Source organism: Carcharodon carcharias, chromosome 30 (genome assembly GCF_017639515.1).
Source record: "Carcharodon carcharias isolate sCarCar2 chromosome 30, sCarCar2.pri, whole genome shotgun sequence".
NCBI classification, from domain to species: domain Eukaryota; kingdom Metazoa; phylum Chordata; class Chondrichthyes; order Lamniformes; family Lamnidae; genus Carcharodon; species Carcharodon carcharias.
The window spans coordinates 15,094,316-15,111,934 of NC_054496.1; the positions used below are offsets into that span (position 1 = coordinate 15,094,316).

General features: G+C 45.6%; 2 protein-coding genes across 2 annotated transcripts in view; one reads left to right on the forward strand and one right to left on the reverse strand.

The window, feature by feature from the left end:
• The window catches only part of prkcsh (protein kinase C substrate 80K-H), a 73,073-nt gene extending 71,727 nt beyond the window's left edge, over window positions 1–1,346 (reverse strand). The window contains exon 1 of the mRNA XM_041176942.1: window positions 672–1,346. Within this exon, the coding sequence (XP_041032876.1) occupies window positions 672–771 (100 nt within the window). The 5' untranslated portion in view covers window positions 772–1,346. The remainder of the gene's footprint in view (window positions 1–671) is intronic.
• Window positions 1,347–6,172: 4,826 nt separating this feature from the next.
• On the forward strand, window positions 6,173–13,098 carry swsap1 (SWIM-type zinc finger 7 associated protein 1). Its single transcript, XM_041176944.1, has 2 exons — window positions 6,173–6,890; window positions 9,773–13,098. The coding sequence occupies exons 1-2, from the start codon at window positions 6,384–6,386 to the stop codon at window positions 10,079–10,081; spliced, it is 816 nt and encodes a 271-aa protein (XP_041032878.1). The 5' UTR covers window positions 6,173–6,383; the 3' UTR covers window positions 10,082–13,098.
• Window positions 13,099–17,619: the final 4,521 nt, after the last annotated feature.

The following is a 17,619-nucleotide window of genomic DNA, read 5'->3' on the forward strand; positions in this document are numbered from 1 at the left end:
GCTTGGATAAAAGCAAAAATTCATAGGCTTGGTCTCTGAGGGGGAAGTGGGGGGGGGGGGGGGGGGGGGGGGGGGAAGAGTGAGGGAAGGGAAGTGTGAGGGAAGTGGGGGGGGGGGAGTGTGAGGGAAGTGGGGGGGGGGAGTGTGAGGGAAGTGGGGGGGGGAGTGTGAGGGAAGTGGGGGGGGGAGTGTGAGGGAAGTGGGGGGGGGAGTGTGAGGGAAGTGGGGGGGGGGGAGTGTGAGGGAAGTGGGGGGGGAGTGTGAGGGAAGTGGGGGGGGGAGTGTGAGGGAAGTGGGGGGGGGAGTGTGAGGGAAGTGGGGGGGGGGGGAGTGTGAGGGAAGTGGGGGGGGGGAGTGTGAGGGAAGTGGGGGGGGGAGTGTGAGGGAAGTGGGGGGGGAGTGTGAGGGAAGTGGGGGGGGGGAGTGTGAGGGAAGTGGGGGGGGGAGTGTGAGGGAAGTGGGGGGGGGGAGTGTGAGGGAAGTGGGGGGGGGAGTGTGAGGGAAGTGGGGGGGGGAGTGTGAGGGAAGTGGGGGGGGAGTGTGAGGGAAGTGGGGGGGGGGGAGTGTGAGGGAAGTGGGGGGGGAGTGTGAGGGAAGTGGGGGGGGGGGAGTGTGAGGGAAGTGGGGGGGGGGGAGAGAAGGGGGAGGTGAGGGGAGGAGCGTTTACTCACTAGAAAGGGAGACCCCTTGGGGCCGCTTCACCTCCACGGCGCTGTTCAGAGGGAACAGCAAGAGGCCCAAAGTCGCCAGCATCGACATCAGCACCGCCATCCAATCAGCAAACGAGTTCACGGCTACCGGCGTCCAATCGGCGAGCGGGTCCAACACGGCCAACCAGCGAGTACCCGCCAAACGAACGTCGTCCAATCAGCGAGCGGGTTCCAGTAGAACGACGTCCAATCAGCGAGCACCTTCACGGAAACCGGCGTCCAATCGGCGAACCAGCGGCGACCGGCCTCCAATCAGCGAACGGGCTCGATTCGTGGGGCGTCCAATCGGCGAGCGCGTTACAGCCCAACGGCGTCCAATCGGCGAGTTCGCAGCGACTGCCGTCCAATAGGCGAGCGGGTTGGAGTCGAAAGCCGTCCAATCAGCGAGCGAGTTTCCAGCGGCGGGCGAACTGCACCAACGCACAGGCAATTGGAAGAGAGATGGAGCGAGACAGGAGGCGTCGGAAAAACGGAGGCAGGATTTGAGAATTAAATTAAATAGAGCTAAAGTTTAAAAACTTTTTTTTAAAAATCCCGAAATGAATTGGAGCGGCTGTCTCCCCCCAAGCCCCTTCACCCAGCTCCGGCGCCGCGCGACGTTCTGGCTCCTCAAGACTGACCCGATGCCCGGGTGACGCGTCACCTCAGCCGCAGCCTGTTGATTGGATGGAGGGTCGCGGGCCGCACCGCGCATGTGCCAACCACCGACCACACACCCCCCCCCCCCCCCGGTGCATTCCGGGAGTTGTGTTCTTCTCCTCCTCCTGTGACTCATTCAAAAGTGGGAGGCAGGGGCTCCTGTGCTCAGGACTGGAGTAGGGGGGATGTAAAGGGGAATTATAGTGGAATATATGTGGAAATAGAAGTTTAAGAGCAAAAGGGATTTAGGGGAACAGGTGAGTTAATTTTGGGGAAAATGGATTAGAGGAGGTTTAGGGGGAAAGGGGGGTTTAGGGGAACAGGGGAGTTTATCTTGGGGAAAGAGGTGAGAGAGTTTATGGAAAGGAGGGACTTAGGGGAACAGGGGAGTTAAATTTGGGGGCAAAGGGATTTGAGAGGGAGTTTATGGGGAAATGGGATTCAGGGGAACAGGGGAGTTTATTTCAAGGGAAGGTGGATTAGAAAGTAAGGGAGTTTATGGAGAAGGGGGAATTGGAGAAAGGGGTTTATGTGGAAGGGGGAATTTAGGAGTTTAAAAGGAAAGAGGTGGCTATAGGGATTGGAGGATTTGATGTAGAGGGTTATGTAGAAAGGGGTTAGATTATAGTTTACAAGCTGTTAAGAATATTTAAATATTTATAAGAATATTGGGTTAGATTATAGTGTCACTTTGTTAGAAATGGAAGCCAAAGAAAAAAATCTGACACCAGGATTAAAGTTATCTTTTACTAGTTTACACTTTGTGTCTGCTTGTCCTAATTTTGCAGTTAACTTTATAGCAATATTCCAGATTTGCTTTTTCCATATCCTTAACTCACATAATCACTTAACTTCAACTTGAAAAGCACAAGTTTCCCCTCATTATTTGGTCTTTTAAACCAGGAAGAACACTTGTGGTCTCTTGTCCATACTGCACCCAGTTCTTGTGTTGTCCCACATGTTTCTCATCTCAGTGTAACAGTTTGACCGGAGAACATTGTACAGTTTGATCACAACTTTTTCTGACCGTATTGCCATTCCATATCCTACACGCTTTGTTTTTTCTTTTATTATTTCATGGGATGCGGGTGTTGCAAGGTCAGGAATTGTTGTCTGTCCCTAATTGCCCTTGAACTGAGTGGCTTTCTGGGCCACTTCAGAGGGTAGTTAAGAGCCAACCACATTGCTGTGTGTCTGGAGTCATATGTAGACCAGACCAGGTAAGGATGGCAGATTTCCTTCCCCAAAGGGACATTAGTGAACCAGAGTGTTTTTGTTTTAACTACAATCAATTACAGTTGTCATGGTCACCAATACTGAGAATAGCTTTATTCATAGAATTTATATTCCACCAGCTGCTGTTGGTGGGATTTGAACCTGTGTTCCCAGAGCATTAGCCTGGGCGTCTGGATTCCTAGTCCAGTGACATTACCATTACACCACAATTTCCATTGATTGCTGTTCTGAATAGGTCAGAGGCAAGAGTACAGAAATTGAATTTGCTAAAGGAGAATTTTCACTAAGCATTGAATAGCAGTATCTTTAAACAGACAATTCTGCTTTTGTTTTAGAACGATACAGAACAGAAGAAGGCCATTTGGCCCATCATGCCTGAACTAGCTCTGTGAAAGAGCTATCTAATTATTCTCCCACCACCACCCTACTCTTTCCCCATATCCCTGAATAGCGTTCCTTTTCAGGTATAAATCAAATTCCTGATTGAAAGTTGTTATTGAATCTGTTCCTATCACTCTTTCAGGCAGGCAATTTGAGTTCATAACAACTTACTGTATAAAAAAATACTCCTTATTCCCTCTGTGATGCTCTTGCCTTAAATCTGTATCTTTTGGTTACTGACCAGTGGATACAGTTTCTCTTTCTTTACTATAATCAAAATACTTCATAATTTTGAACTATTAAATCTCCCCAGGAGAACAATCGCAGCTTCTCTTGTCTCTCTGCATTGCTAAAGTCCCTGGTACCATTCTGGTAAATGTCCTCTGCATTCTCTCCAAAGCCTTGGCTTCTGTTACAGAGTTGATCTTCAGACAACTTTTCTTAGTGGAAACATTTAACTTTATTTACAAGACAGGCAGCAGCAGCGTATACATGTGTGTATCAAACTCCATAACTAAGGAAGAACTCCACAGTAGAGGTTCCCTGTGCTGCTAACACATTGGTTTACACAGATCATGTGATCTTATAACACAGGATTATTCATCAAGCTACAGTCCTACATTTCCCAAAACTATAATTACATCATTCCTCCTCTACCTTTTCTGCACATTTTGTATATATAAAGCTATTTATTTCATGATGTTACACTATTTACACAGGTCATGAAATTACAAGTTCAGTCTTTCAGGTGGTTTCCTGATCCGTGTAGAATGTTGTAGCTCCACGACTTCCAATTCTTTTGTAGGAACCATGTTCTCTGGAACCACATTAACATCAGGTACCTCATTAGGCACATGCAGTTTAGTGTCTTCCACTCTGACAGAGACATCAGACATGTCTGTCCTTGGTTGGGCAACTTCAACAGGAACCACAGGTTCAGCAATGGTTACAGATGGAACATCATTTTGTTGGGGTAGCTCTCTTTTTCTTAAATGATCCACATGCTTACAGGTGATCCGGCCCTCCACTTCCACATGGTACGACAATGGTCTGGTCACAGAGCTTACTTTACCAGGTAACTACTTTGATCCTCCACCAATATGCTTTACATACACTGCTTCTCCAACAGGAAATTGTCACGACGATGCAAATTATGAGGTTGCCTTTTGGTTCCGTTGACTTTTCTCTACCTTCTCCTCCAAATTGGGAAGTATCAGGCTCAGTCTTGTCCGAACACAGCGCCTCATCAATATCTCTGCATCTTCTTTCTTTTTACCACAGAGTTTAGTCTCAGCCTTCTTGTTGACTTCACTGTCGGCCAGACTTCCCTCAGATGCAATCTCAACTTGTCTTCGTTCAGTCATTGAGCTACCCATGACTTCATTATCTACTCGCATCTTGGAAAGTTCTTTGACTTTTGTTTTCAAAGACTCTTTAGCTTCATTTAGCTGATTCTTCAGCTCTTCTGTCTCCTTATATCTGTTGGCTTCCTCCTGGAAACTTAAACATTGCTGAGTCTTCTCTGCCAACAGGTTTTTCAGTTTGTTCCGAGAGGTGTTAAATTCTTCCTGTTTCGCCTCGTACTTTTTCAGAGGCACAAACTTTGACCTGAGGGAATCTTGTCATGTGTGAAGGTCTTTCAACAGGCTGTCCTTTTCTTTGCAAAGCTCACTCACTTCATCGCTCACCTGTGAACGTTTTCAAGTTGGCAGAGGTTCGTTCCAAATTTAATTGGTGATCACTTTTATTTAAATTTCTGAAAGTGCGTTCTCTTATTACTGTGGTAGAAGCATCCATATCTGCTTCCATTTTTAATAGTTTACCATTCGTTTGCACTGTAACAAATATCGGCTCTGTCTTCCCAACTTTCAGGTTGAATAATGAATAAATGTCAGAACTGGTTGTTTCTGGCTGTTCTACACTGTAGACTTCATTTGTTGTTTGGAGGCCTGTTTAAATCTCGCTTTGCACTGTCTCATTAGGTATTCACTTCTGTGACAAAAATAACATTCTACTTTTTTAAGTTGCCAATCGCTTAGCAGACTGATTGTTTCCACGTCGATGAAAGTTATTTTTCGATTTAGTTGCTTCCTCTCATTTTTTGGTTAGCTTGACGGTGGAGTCCCAGCTTTTCACTCCACTTTCGGCTGACTGTTCGGGCCCGACTAGGAGAACATTTTGCCCCCCCCTCTGAATTGCTTGCGAATCCCTTACAGCGCTGTTTCTAATACTTTCTTAAGATCAATATTCACTTCAGCCAGCAATCTTCACTGAATAGTGTCTTCCTGCACGCCACATATTAAACGACCTCTGAGCATGTCATTCAATTCAAATCCAATTAATAAAACCTGGAAATGACCATGAAACTATCACCAATCGTCATAAAAACCCATCTGGTTCTTAAGTGTCCTTTAGACATGGAACCTGCCCTCCTTATCTGGCCTGGCCTACATATGACTCCAGACCCGTCTATTTTCTCTATTCGCTATTGCCTTAGTTCTGGTGAAGAGTCATACAGACTCGAAACATCGGCTGTATTCCTCTCCGCAGATGCTGTCAGACCTGCCGAGTTTTTCCAGGTACTTTTGCTTTTGTTCTAGATTTCCAGCATCCGCAGTATTTTGCTTTTACCACAATGTGGTTGATTGTTAACTGAAATGGCCCTGAGCAAGCCACTTAGTTCCAAGGATGAGCAACATATGCCAGTGATGCCACTTTCCCATGAAAGTATAAAGAAAAATGCTCCACATGAGCCTCCTCCCACACTATTTCATCTAAACCCTATTAGCAAATCCTTCTTTCATTATGTACCTATCTTGCTTCCCCTGAAATGAAGGTTGCCAGTCCTGTAGGATTAGCCCGGTGTCTCCAGGAACTGGAGGTTAATCTCCAGAGCACTGCAGCGGATAATTCAGGAAATTAAAACGACGTTTTTAAAATAATTTTTGCAGATTAATCTTCAATTCCTGCAGACCCTGGAGGGTTGGCGACCCCTAACTTAAGGGGAAGCTACATTTCCCTACGTTTGAACATATTTACAGATATAGTGCAGATGGGGGGCGTGGAAAGTGTTTGACACTCAATCATCACCCCATTGGCTAATGAAGTCTGTTTTGCTTTCCAGTTGCCTGGGGAAGGCGGGATGGGCATGTTGTGCGACCAATGGGGAGAGCGTGGGGCGGGCCTTGTAATAAAGCCTTCCAAAAATATGCTCAGCGTTGGCAACTGTACATCCTTAAGTGTATTTGGGGAGCGATATTCCAAACTTGGACCCAACCAGAGGACTTATAAAAGTTTAGGATAACTTCCTTTGCTTTTATACACCAATTTGGGATGGGGGGGGAGCTTGAAATTGGATACATTTCAACTATCCAGGGGATATTGCTACTTGTGAACCAGGAAGTGAATCAGTTTTGAATGAGGATGGTTGAGATTTTACTGCAGGTCCTGAATTCATTCAGTGATGAAGAAAGCAGGACAGATGTGACTAAGGATTGGGACACCAGGGATCTGGGGGCTTGCCTGCTGCTGGGGGAGGAATCCTGCGGCAAAACCTCCCTCCTCTTCCTGGCAGCAGCCTCAGCAGCTGGCCGAGAGGGCAGGCGGGTGCTCTTCCTGGCCCCCAGCCCAGTGCAAGCGCTGCCCTCCCCGCTCCTCAGCCTGGAGCCCAGCAGCCTGCGGAGGATCCAGTTCGCCTACCCCAGGTCGGCGGAGGAGCTGCTGGAGGCGGTGGCGTCCTTGCACGAGAGCCCCTGCAGCCTGCCCTCCCTCATCCTGCTGGATGGGCTGGACAGGTACCTGCAGGGCGCCTGCGGGCAGGACATGGCTCAGCAGGTGGCGCTGATCGCTGCCTTGCTCCGGGACAGCGCTACCTGGCTCAGTGAGAAGCTACGATCCAGCACAGAGATCATTGCGACACTGAAGGTGGATAACTCACTCCCAACTAACATGCTGCATTTCATTCTAAAGATTCATTTTATTGTAATAGAATATTTAAATGTCTCATTGTCACTATAGTGTTATATGGAATTATAGTCGGACAATCTAGTTTTAATTTATTCTAACAATTTTTAACCATTAAGTGTTCTAGTTTTATTTTATTCTTAAGATTTTTCCTATTGTTTTAAATATTCTAGTTTTATTTTATTCTTAAGATTTTTCCTATTGTTTTTATATATTCTAGTTTTATTTTATTCTAAGAATATTTTTACCATTGTTTTCATATATTCTAGTTTTATTTTATTCTTAAGATTTTTCCTATTGTTTTAAATATTCTAGTTTTATTTTATTCTTAGGATTTTTCCTATTGTTTTTATATATTCTAGTTTTATTTTATTCTAAGAATATTTTTACCATTGTTTTCATATATTCTAGTTTTATTTTATTCTTAAGATTTTTCAAATTGTTTTAAATATTCTAGTTTTATTTTATTCTTAAGATTTTTCCTATTGTTTTTATATATTCTAGTTTTATTTTATTCTAAGAATATTTTTACCATTTTTAATATATTCTAGTTTTATTTTATTCTTAAGATTTTTCCTATTGTTTTAAATATTCTAGTTTTATTTTATTCTTAAGATTTTTTCCTATTGTTTTTATATATTCTAGTTTTATTTTATTCTAAGAATATTTTTACCATTGTTTTCATATATTTTAGTTTTATTTTATTCTTAAGATTTTTCCTATTGTTTTAAATATTCTAGTTTTATTTTATTCTTAAGATTTTTTCCTATTGTTTTTATATATTCTAGTTTTATTTTATTCTTAAGATTTTTTCCTATTGTTTTCATATATTCTAGTTTTATTTTATTCTTAAGATTTTTCCTATTGTTTTTATATATTCTAGTTTTATTTTATTCTTAAGATTTTTTCCTATTGTTTTTATATATTCTAGTTTTATTTTATTCTAAGAATATTTCTACCATTGGTTTCCTATATTCTAGTTTTATTTTATTCTTAAGATTTTCCCTATTGTTTTAAATATTCTAGTTTTATTTTATTCTTAAGATTTTTCCTAATGTTTTTATATGTTCTAGTTTTATTTTATTCTAAGAATATTTTTACCCTTGTTTTTATATATTCTAGTTTTATTTTATTCTTAAGAATTTTTTCCTATTGTTTTATTGTTTATGAGGGGAATAGATAGAGTGGACAGGATAAAATTGTTTCCCTTGATGGAGAATTCTAGAACCAGGGGACGGAGTTTCAAGATAAGTGACAGAAGGTGTAGGGGGGATATGAGGAAGAACTTTTTTACGCAGAAGGTGGTGGGTGTCTGGAATTCGCTGCCCAAATTGGTGGTGGAGGCAGAAACTCTAAACTCTTTTAAAAAGTATCTGGATATGCACCTTAAGTGCTGTAAGCTGCAGGGCTATGGGCCGGGTGCAGGAAGGTGGAGTTAGAAAGGGCACCTGGGTGTCCTCGGGCTGGCATGGACAAGATGGGCCGAATGGCCTCCTTCTGTGCTGTAACTTTTCCATGGTTCTTTGGTTTTGATTTATTCTAGTTTAATTTTATTCCAGGTTGTTACTTCTGTTTTTATATATTCTATTTTATTTTATTCCAAGAATTATAATTATTGTTCTTATGTATTTTAGTTTTATTTTATTCTTAAGAATTTATTTTACCATTTGTATATATTCTAGTGTGATGTTGATTGAGAGATAATCATTGGTCAGGACACCAGGGATAACTACCCTGTTCTTCGAAATAATTCCACCCGAGAACATAGATGGGGCCTTGGTTTAACGTTTAATACAAAGGACCACACCAAGCCCTGTTCACCCGTTACACCTGTGCTTGTTGATCTAGATGGGGTCCTGATCTGGCAACGCCTCAATCTTAAAATTCTCATCCCCGATTTCGAATCCTCCCACGGCCTCACTGCTCCCCAATTTCTGTAATCTCTTCCAGCCCTACAACCGTCCGACATCTCAGCCTCTTCCAGTCCTGGCCCCTTGCAAATCCCTGATTTTCTTTGTCCCGTCACTGATGGGTTTTAGCTATCTAAGACCTAAGCTCTGGAATTCCCTCTCTAAACCTCTCCAGCCGTGTGAGCGTGTGCGTGAGTATGCGCGCAGGCATGTGTGCATGTCTGTGTGTGCGCGCATGCGTGTGCATGTCTCCATGCGTGTGTGTGCATGTGCGTGCGTGCATGTCTGCGTCTGTGTGTCTGCATATGTGTGTGTGTGTGTCTACATGCATGTCTCTCTCCTCCTTTAAGATGCCCCTTAAACCCTCCCTTCTTGACTAAGCTTTTGGACAACCCGTCTAATATCTCCTTATGTGACTTGGTGTCAAGTATTGTTTGATCATCCTCCTGTGAATGCTTTTAACAGCATTAAAGGTGCTATGTTAGCGCAACTTGTTGTGGTAATATCCTTTAGGAAATGGAGAACCCACTTAGCCCCCAGACCTGACTCCAATACACGGGACATGGTTGATTCTGGACATGCTCTGCAGTGGTTTAATGAGTCGTTTCATTAATCTCTGGATTATGTTACAGCGAGCTTGATCCATTTCACTCCAGATGAGAGGTTTCCACAAGGTTTGTTGGATAGTGCCTGTGAGTGGGAATTCTTGCCAAAGTCTCTCTAACCCAGGGAGGAAAGGGGTCACTAATTCCAATGCCCCTGTACCTGAGTTCAGCTAATGCCGCACAAAGCAGAGATTCATCCCAGTTCTTTCTCCATTTGTATGACTCAAGACTTACCCACTTTACAAATGAAGAAACCCTTGCTCGCTGATTTTTTTTTATACTAACAGATGCATTGACTGATGAGCACCTTTCATTTTTTGCACCTTAGACGCTAGATCAGGAGGAAACTGCAGTGGAGCCGGGTCTGCCTATAATCGAGCGCTATTTCCCAGTGAAGTGCATGGTGAAGGAGGAGCCGTGTAAACTGGAAGGGGCTCAGAGTTATCTCATTTCGTTCGCCGGACTGACAAAGAGTGAGGCTAAAGGGCCTTCTACATCTCAAAGCGTGGAGGACTGTACCTGGGAGATGCTTTATGAGGCTGATAATGTGACAAGGATCCACCCTGTAACAAGAGAGAAGAAGGAAAGTGAAGAGACACAGGACACTTGGGGATCAGAGGAAGGAGCTTCCAACTAATTCTTAATCTGCTTTCAAAAGTACCAAAGAACAATTCTAGCTCATCATTCCTTTGGCGTCCCAACCGCACTTCCAATGCAACTAATGTCTTTATTTCCACTGTTCTACTCAGCACATTATTCAAAATGCTGTCAGAGCTGTCACCCACTGGATGTGATACAAAGTCAAGGCCCTGTCTGCTCCTGTCGGTTGGCCAAGAAAGGTATCGGTCGAGGGAAGAATGTTCAGGAGCTTGAGGGGAGTCCCCTGCTCTTCTTCAACTGGTGCCTCTTCTTCAACTATTGCGTCCACCTGAGAGGGCAGGCTTAACATCACGAGCAAAGGACAGCACCCGGGTTGGATCATGTGCTCACGTCTCTGTAACTCTTTAGAGTCAAACAATTAAACCAAATTAGCAAAATCGGGGATACAATGAAAGGCAGCCCGGTGAGGGGAAACTGCAAAAACAAAGACAAAATTCCAAGGAAATTTACCAACATTAAATCAAAATGTGATCAAAAGGGTCTGGAAGTGCCCCAGTCCCTGTGGTGCTCACTGAGCATGGAAGGTCTCGACAGTGCCGACAGACACCAGTGGGGCTTGAACCTATAATCTTCTGACTCAGAGGCGAGAGTGCCGGCACTGAGCTAAACCCTCCCTCTTCTAATTTCCCACCTATGCCATCATGGAACACGTGTGGCTCCCTTAAACATATTGACGTTTATCTGAACAATACAGGGGGGGGAATCGTAAATACATTTAGCAGGTTACCCTCTCTGGTCAAGGACGCTTCCAAAGGTCAATGTTTAAAAACGAAGGTTGATTGTGAGGAAAAATGAAAGAAGCCTATTTTTTTTTTCACAGTTTAGCTCTGTGAGGAAAATGTCCCTAACTTCAGGAAAGAAAGTACTAATTGGTGTCCAGAAGTTAAGCCCAGACTGATATCTCATGGCTAGCCAAGAAGGTAAGGCCTGTGGAGTTTGGAACATAGAACAATTGTTGGGAGAAATGTGGTCACTGATGAACCTTTCTGGACAATGTAATCAAAACAGTAGCAGTCAGATTACAGTTCGATTTTATAATTGGAGAGTGAGATTACAAGAGGGAAGATCTTAAATGAGCCAAATGGCCTTTCCTCTGACACTTTTTATCCCACAGTTAGAATCGTGAAGATACACTGTGCTGAACATAAAATGTTGCTTATCTCAGCTCCCACTGGATGGAGCTCTGCTTTCTCAATTGACTAAGGACCCCACCTGGGAGGTAGAGTCCAGTGCTGGTGCTGGAATGAGACTTTAGCTTCGAGCGAAATAAGGGAAAGTCTAAATTTTTGTAAGTTCTGAAAGTTTGCAACTTGGATGTTCCCTTTAAACAGGGCTGACTTTTATCAAGCTCCACATCAGTCTGAGTAAAAATATATTAGCTGCAAAGCACAAAAGGAAATCAAAATGGCTTCCAAGGGTCAGAGGTAGATGAATGAGCGTGATAGGCACCACAGTGCCATTGACCAATAAGCAATTCATTGGCTTTGAAGCCCAAGAACCAAAAGGTGCTATAGAATTACAAATTGTTGTTAATTTTTATAACTCGGCCCCCATAGCTCTTCTCCACCATTTCAAACCAACAAGGGTGAGGGTAAAGAGAGCACTTTACCCTCGGCCCTTTGCAGTCAGCCATAAGGATAAGCCAGTCACTTATCTGTCTCCACTATTGGGAGTTGCTGACCAAGGTCAGGACTCCACTGGTCCCAGTTTAACTCCTCTTGCCCGGCAGAAACCGGGATTAGGGAGGTGGTGTGAGCGTAAGGGGAGGAGAAACAATAGTTAAAATGGGGACAGTCTCTGATTCCCCCTCTGATCCAGCTACATTCCGGCCTTGCCCCGTTCAGGAGAGGGATACCCACAGGAAGGCTGTGGGGTCTTTAAAGATAAGATCATATCCCAGCGCCGTTACATGGAGGAGGGGGAAGCAGTGCCGGGTTCTCTGTCAGGCTCGGTCTGTTGGGAGGTGGGTCCATGGGTTGGACGAGGCCCCAGTAGATAAGTTTAATCTTAGATTCGGTAAGTGCTTAACCAGGCCTGACAGAGAGGCCTTGGGCATTCATGGGGCCAGGCTCCCACCCCACTCACTGATTACCTCACGAAGCCTTCTCCCCCACCCCACTCTGACACTTCCCACACATCCTCGGATGAGGCCTATCCCGAATCCCCACTCCCGCCCGCTGGCCTTGCGTTGAATCCGATCGAGTTCCAGCGGGATTCTGAGAAAATTTACAGCAGGGAGGCTCAAACAGGTCCCCGGACTCCCCCGGGGTTTACCAACCAATGTTGGGGTTCGTATGCACCAGATTCTCCCAACCACCTCCAATTTAAATTCAGAGTCGTGGTGTCAGTGATTGGTCAAGACAGGTCTGGGCCTTATTGTTCTGTAGCCAGCAAGCCAGTGGACATTATGCCATTCGAGCATTCATCGCCGTGAATTGTTCCCTTGACCGTGCAGAAGTTTAACTGCCCCCCTCGCTGGCTGCGTGAATTCATCCTTAGTCAGTAGCTGAGCTGTACACTTTAAGAAGGTCAACAGGTGATCTCAACCCTGGAAGGGTGGGGAGGTGAGGCGGGGGAGTGAGATGGGACAGCACGGTTTCCCTGGGTTCTGGAAGGGTAAAATTGCTTTGTGGTTTCTGCTTGGTAACCGGTGATTGCTGACTGGAAGCGCTTGAGCTCATATATCGATTGAGGTTGTGGTCAGGCAGGGCTGTGACAGTCCCCCCCACCCAAGTCAAATGGCCTACTGACACTCAGTGTCGAGGCTCCAAGATGCAGTGCGGCAATTTGGATGTAGTGTGAGAGTGAACCAGTCAATCCCTTCAAAGGGGGAATTAATTTTTACAGTTTTCTCTCACCTGATGTTTGAATGGAAGCAAAATGAGTTATGCTTTGGAAACGTTCTGAGAATCCTTGTTACGGAATAGTTTTTTGTTTGTTGATGTTATTGTTTAAACTGAGGCTCCATAAGGTATAAAAAATGCGTTGAAAGTCGTTTTCTGCGTGTGTATTTGTCAACATGCATCTTGCCCTCTTTGCCGGGGAGGGGAGGCAGGCTCCGGGGAATCCTGACGCAGGAGGAACATCCTCTCGATACAGAGGAAACACAGATCGGTCACGCCTGCCACAATTCCCTGCAATGTACATCGCTAGAGGTTGGGAACCATCACTGGATCTCTGGTTCAAACTGATGCCGTTACTCTGTACCCTTTCGGAGACTGAGGTAACCTTTAGCTCCCTTTCTGAGGTGTGTCCCTTTGCACAGGTGTAAAAACTCTCAACCCTCAAGGCATTGGGGTTACAACCCCACAACCATTGTAACTCGCACCGTGTCCTGTTCGTCCATCACTCACTGACCTACAGTGGCAATGCCTCAATTTTAAAAGTCTCATCCTTGTATCCAAATCCCTCCATGGCCTATCCCTGTAATCTCCTCCAGCCCCACAATGCTTGGAGATATCTACATTCCTCTAATTCTGGCCTCTTGCACGTCCTCGATTTTAATCGCTCCACCATTGGCAGCTCTGCCTTCAGCTGCCCAAGCCCTGAGTTCTGGAATTCTTGCTCTAAGCCCCTCTACCTGCAAAGGGATATGGATAGCTTGAGTGAGTGGGCAAATATTTAGCAGACGAAGTATAATGTGGGAAAATGTAACGTTGTTCACTTTGGCAGGAAGAATAGAGAAGCAAAATATTATTTAAATGGAGAATGAAAAATACTGTGGTACAGAGGGCCCTGGATGGGTTTGTACATGAATCACAAAAAGTTAACATGCAGGTACAGCAAGTATTAAGAAGCACATAGAATTTTGGCCTTCATTGCAAGAGGGATGGAGTATAAAAGTGGGGAAATCTTGTAACAATTGTACAGGGCATTGATGAGACCACACCTTGAGTACTTTGTACAGTTTTAGTCTCTTTACTTAAGGAGGGATTTACTTGCATTGGAAGGAGTTCAGAGAAGGTTCACTGGGCTGATTCCATGGAGTGAAGGGTTTGTCTTATGAAGAAAGATTGAATAGGTTTGGTCCATACTCATTGGAGTTTAGAAGAATGAGAGCTGATCTTATTGAAACATGCAAAATTCTCAGGGGGCTAGACAGGGTAGATGCTGAGGGGGTGCTTCCCCTCATCGGGGAATCTAGTACTGGGGGCACAGTTTAAAAATGAGGGGTTTTCCATTTAAGATGGAGATGAGAAGGAATTTCTTCTGTCAGAGAAGCTGTTGGTCATCATTCTTAATATTCCCCTCACGTGTCAACATTTGCTTGATAACACTCCTGTGAAGTGCTTTGGGAAGGTTGGCCGCATTTCAAGGAGCTGGATGAATTCAAGTTATTAATGACCCCATTGCAACACCACATGCGAATTTATAATAGGAAATCCGTATGGCTGTAAAATGTGTGCCCCGATCCAATTAACCTCAGTTCACCTGAAGACGACCTGTGGTTTTGACTCCCCAGGTGCAATGCCACAGGAGGTTGACTAATGCTATTGCAACCGTGGTGCTGGGCCAGAGATGAGAGTTGGACACAGGATCACAGAATCACATAGCGCAGAAGAGGCTCTTCGGCCCGTTGAGTCTGCACCGACACGTGAGAAACACCCGACCTATCTACCTAATCCCATTTACCAGCATTTGGCCCATAGCCTTGAATGTTATGACGTGCCAAGTGCTCATCCAGGTACTTTTTAAAGGATGTGAGGCAACCCGCCTCCACCACCCTCCCAGGCAGCACATTCCAGACTGTCACCACCCTCTGGGTAAAAGGTTTTTCCTCACATCCCCCCTAAACCTCCTGCCCCTCGCCTTGAACTTACGACACTTCTCTTTGTGTCTAGCCAGAAGCACCAGTATATATGATATTCTCTGGACACGGTCTCTTTTCGCGCCATATCTGTGTCAGTAGGAGTTGTGGAGGAGCCTCTAATCTTATTGCCCTGATGAATTTCACTGTGTGTGAGAATTATTTGGGCGAGAATGTCAAAAGTCTCCCTCAGCCACTGCATGGCTGACTTGAAAGAGATAAACTTATCGTGCGTACTAACAAGAGTTTCATCTTGGCGCCCACCCAAGTACAGCCTGTGCACAATAGATGAGAGCTCTCCAGCGTTGAAAGCCCTTGAAAACACTGCACACTTAAAAAGACAGCTCAGCCTCATTTCCGAATACACACGTGCACGTGGTTTAAAATTCTTACCCGTTTTTAGGTCTCACGTTTGGCTTGTACACAACATTGGCTGCAACCCAAATTATCTGCCTTTTCTTGATTTCTGTGCCTGGAACGGAAGATGGTTGATGAGGAGAAACCAGATCCCAGGAAGGGAGCCAAGAAAGCCTTAAGAGAAACCGGTAGCAAAGAGTGGCAAGAGGTTGAGGAAGGAGAGTTACCCCATCTACATCTACAAAGTGATGGAGCAGGTTCACCCCGACACCGGCACCTGCTCCAAGGCCATGAGCATCATGAACTCGGTCGTGAGCGATATTCTCGAGCGCATCGCGGGTGAGGCTTCCTATTTGGCCCATCACAACAAGCGCAGCACCGTTAGATCTCTGGAGATCCAGATTGCCTGTGCCTGCAGTTGCCCAGGGAAGCTGGCTAAGCACGCCGTGTCGAAAGGAACAAAGGCAGTGACCAAGTACCACCAGCTCCAATGAACTGGAGAACACTTATCCCAACCGGTGAGGCTCTGGGTCAGCCATTGGGAAATGCGGCTGAGGAGGAGGAGAAATTTCTTCACTCCTAGAGGGTTTGGGAATCATTGGAATTCTCCACCCCGAAGGGCTGTGGGTGCTCGGTCCGTGTGAGTCCATTCAAGACCGAGAGCGATAGATTTCTGGACATGGGGACATGGGCGTGGGGTGGAAAGTGGAGTAGAGGGTAGGAGGCTAAAATTTCGGGCTCCAGTCAGGAATCGTGGCAAATGAAGCACGTAAACACTGGCCGCAGCTGATGTGCTGGTTTCTCCTCGCCCTTTTTGGCACCTGCCATTTTTACCCAGGTTAGTTTGGGGCTGGCGGGACTGCTTGCTCCCACAAAGCAGGTAACTAATTAGGCTCTTCAAGAACCTGGTTAACTTGAGCTAAGGGAGGCCGACTGGGATTTTCCAGTTGGCCTCCAGTTTCCTAACCTGGAAAGGGGCAGTTTAGGCGCCTGGAGGTCAGTGCCTAGCAGCAGGCCGGGGGTCTCAGAGGTCCAGGCAGGCCTTCAGCCACCACCTCCCCCCCCCCACCCCCACCCTCCCCTGCCTATCTGGGGCCTGGGTGGGGATGCAGCCAAAGGCCACCCCATAGGGGAATTCTAACACCACCCCCTGCCCCCGGCCACATTGGTGGCCTTGTTGTTGTTCCTGTTTTTTTATTAATTTTAGATACCATGATGAAGCACCCTCTCAGTTACTTACCCTCTACTGCAGCCTGCTGCTCCTCTCCAGCTCTTAGTGGGCCTCAGAATGGCCTTCTGGCTTCAAAAGCCTGCCAACTGCCCTTCATTGGACAGGGAACCCATCTTCATGCCAATTAAGGGGGTGCTTCCCAATGAATGACAGTTGTCCTGACAGGGACGGGATTGGGACCTGGAAACAGGCCCAATTCCCATTTCCCAAGCCCAATCTGAAAATCCAGCCCAGCAGATCAGCCATCATCTTATTGTCTGGTGCAACAAGCTCGAGGAGCTTTATGGTCTATTCTGCTCCTATTTCTTGTGTGATAAAGATGCCGGGCCAACTAGTTCTCTGAATTTTTATTGAAGCTGCATGTTGGTGGGAACTGGGTTCCCCATTGAACGAGTGATTGTACCTGACTCCAAGTGAACGGAGCATTCATTACAGCCTCACAATTATACCCCACCCCTTCCCCCACCCCCCAACCCACGCCTGTCTTCACTTAAAGGGGGCATTCCCATCCAGACGCTTCTCTGTAGGAATCTTACTGGTGTGCAATACCTCGACATAGTAACTGCTGCTTGTTTGTGAGTCTAGGAAGTGAGTGCTGGTGATCGACTCGAAGAAGTTCAACTGACTACCCCTCTCCAATGGGAGAAGCTGGTTTTTGACCGTTTCTCCCTCCCTAATTTAGGAGCTAAACATCTAACTATACCAACACCAACATCTGTTACCAAAACATAGCCAAAAGGAACCAGAGTAAACCATGCAACCTGTCGAAACTGCTCAGCCGTTCAATGGCTAATCTTTTGCCTCCACGAACTCCACCAATCCAACCACTTTAGGGCAGGTGGTGGCAAAGTGGTGTTGTCGCTGGATCTAGTAATCCAGAGACCCAGGGTAATGCTCTGGGGACCCAGGTTCAAATCCTGCCACGGCAGATGGTGGAATTGGAACTCAATAAAAATCTGGAATCAAGAAGTCTAGTGATGGACATGAAACCATTGCCGATTGTTGTTAAAAACACATCAGGTTCACTAATGCCCCTTGAGGGAAGGAAATCTGCCTTACCTGGTCTGGCCTACATGTGACTCTAGACCCAAAGCAGTGTGGTTGACGCTTAAATGCCTAC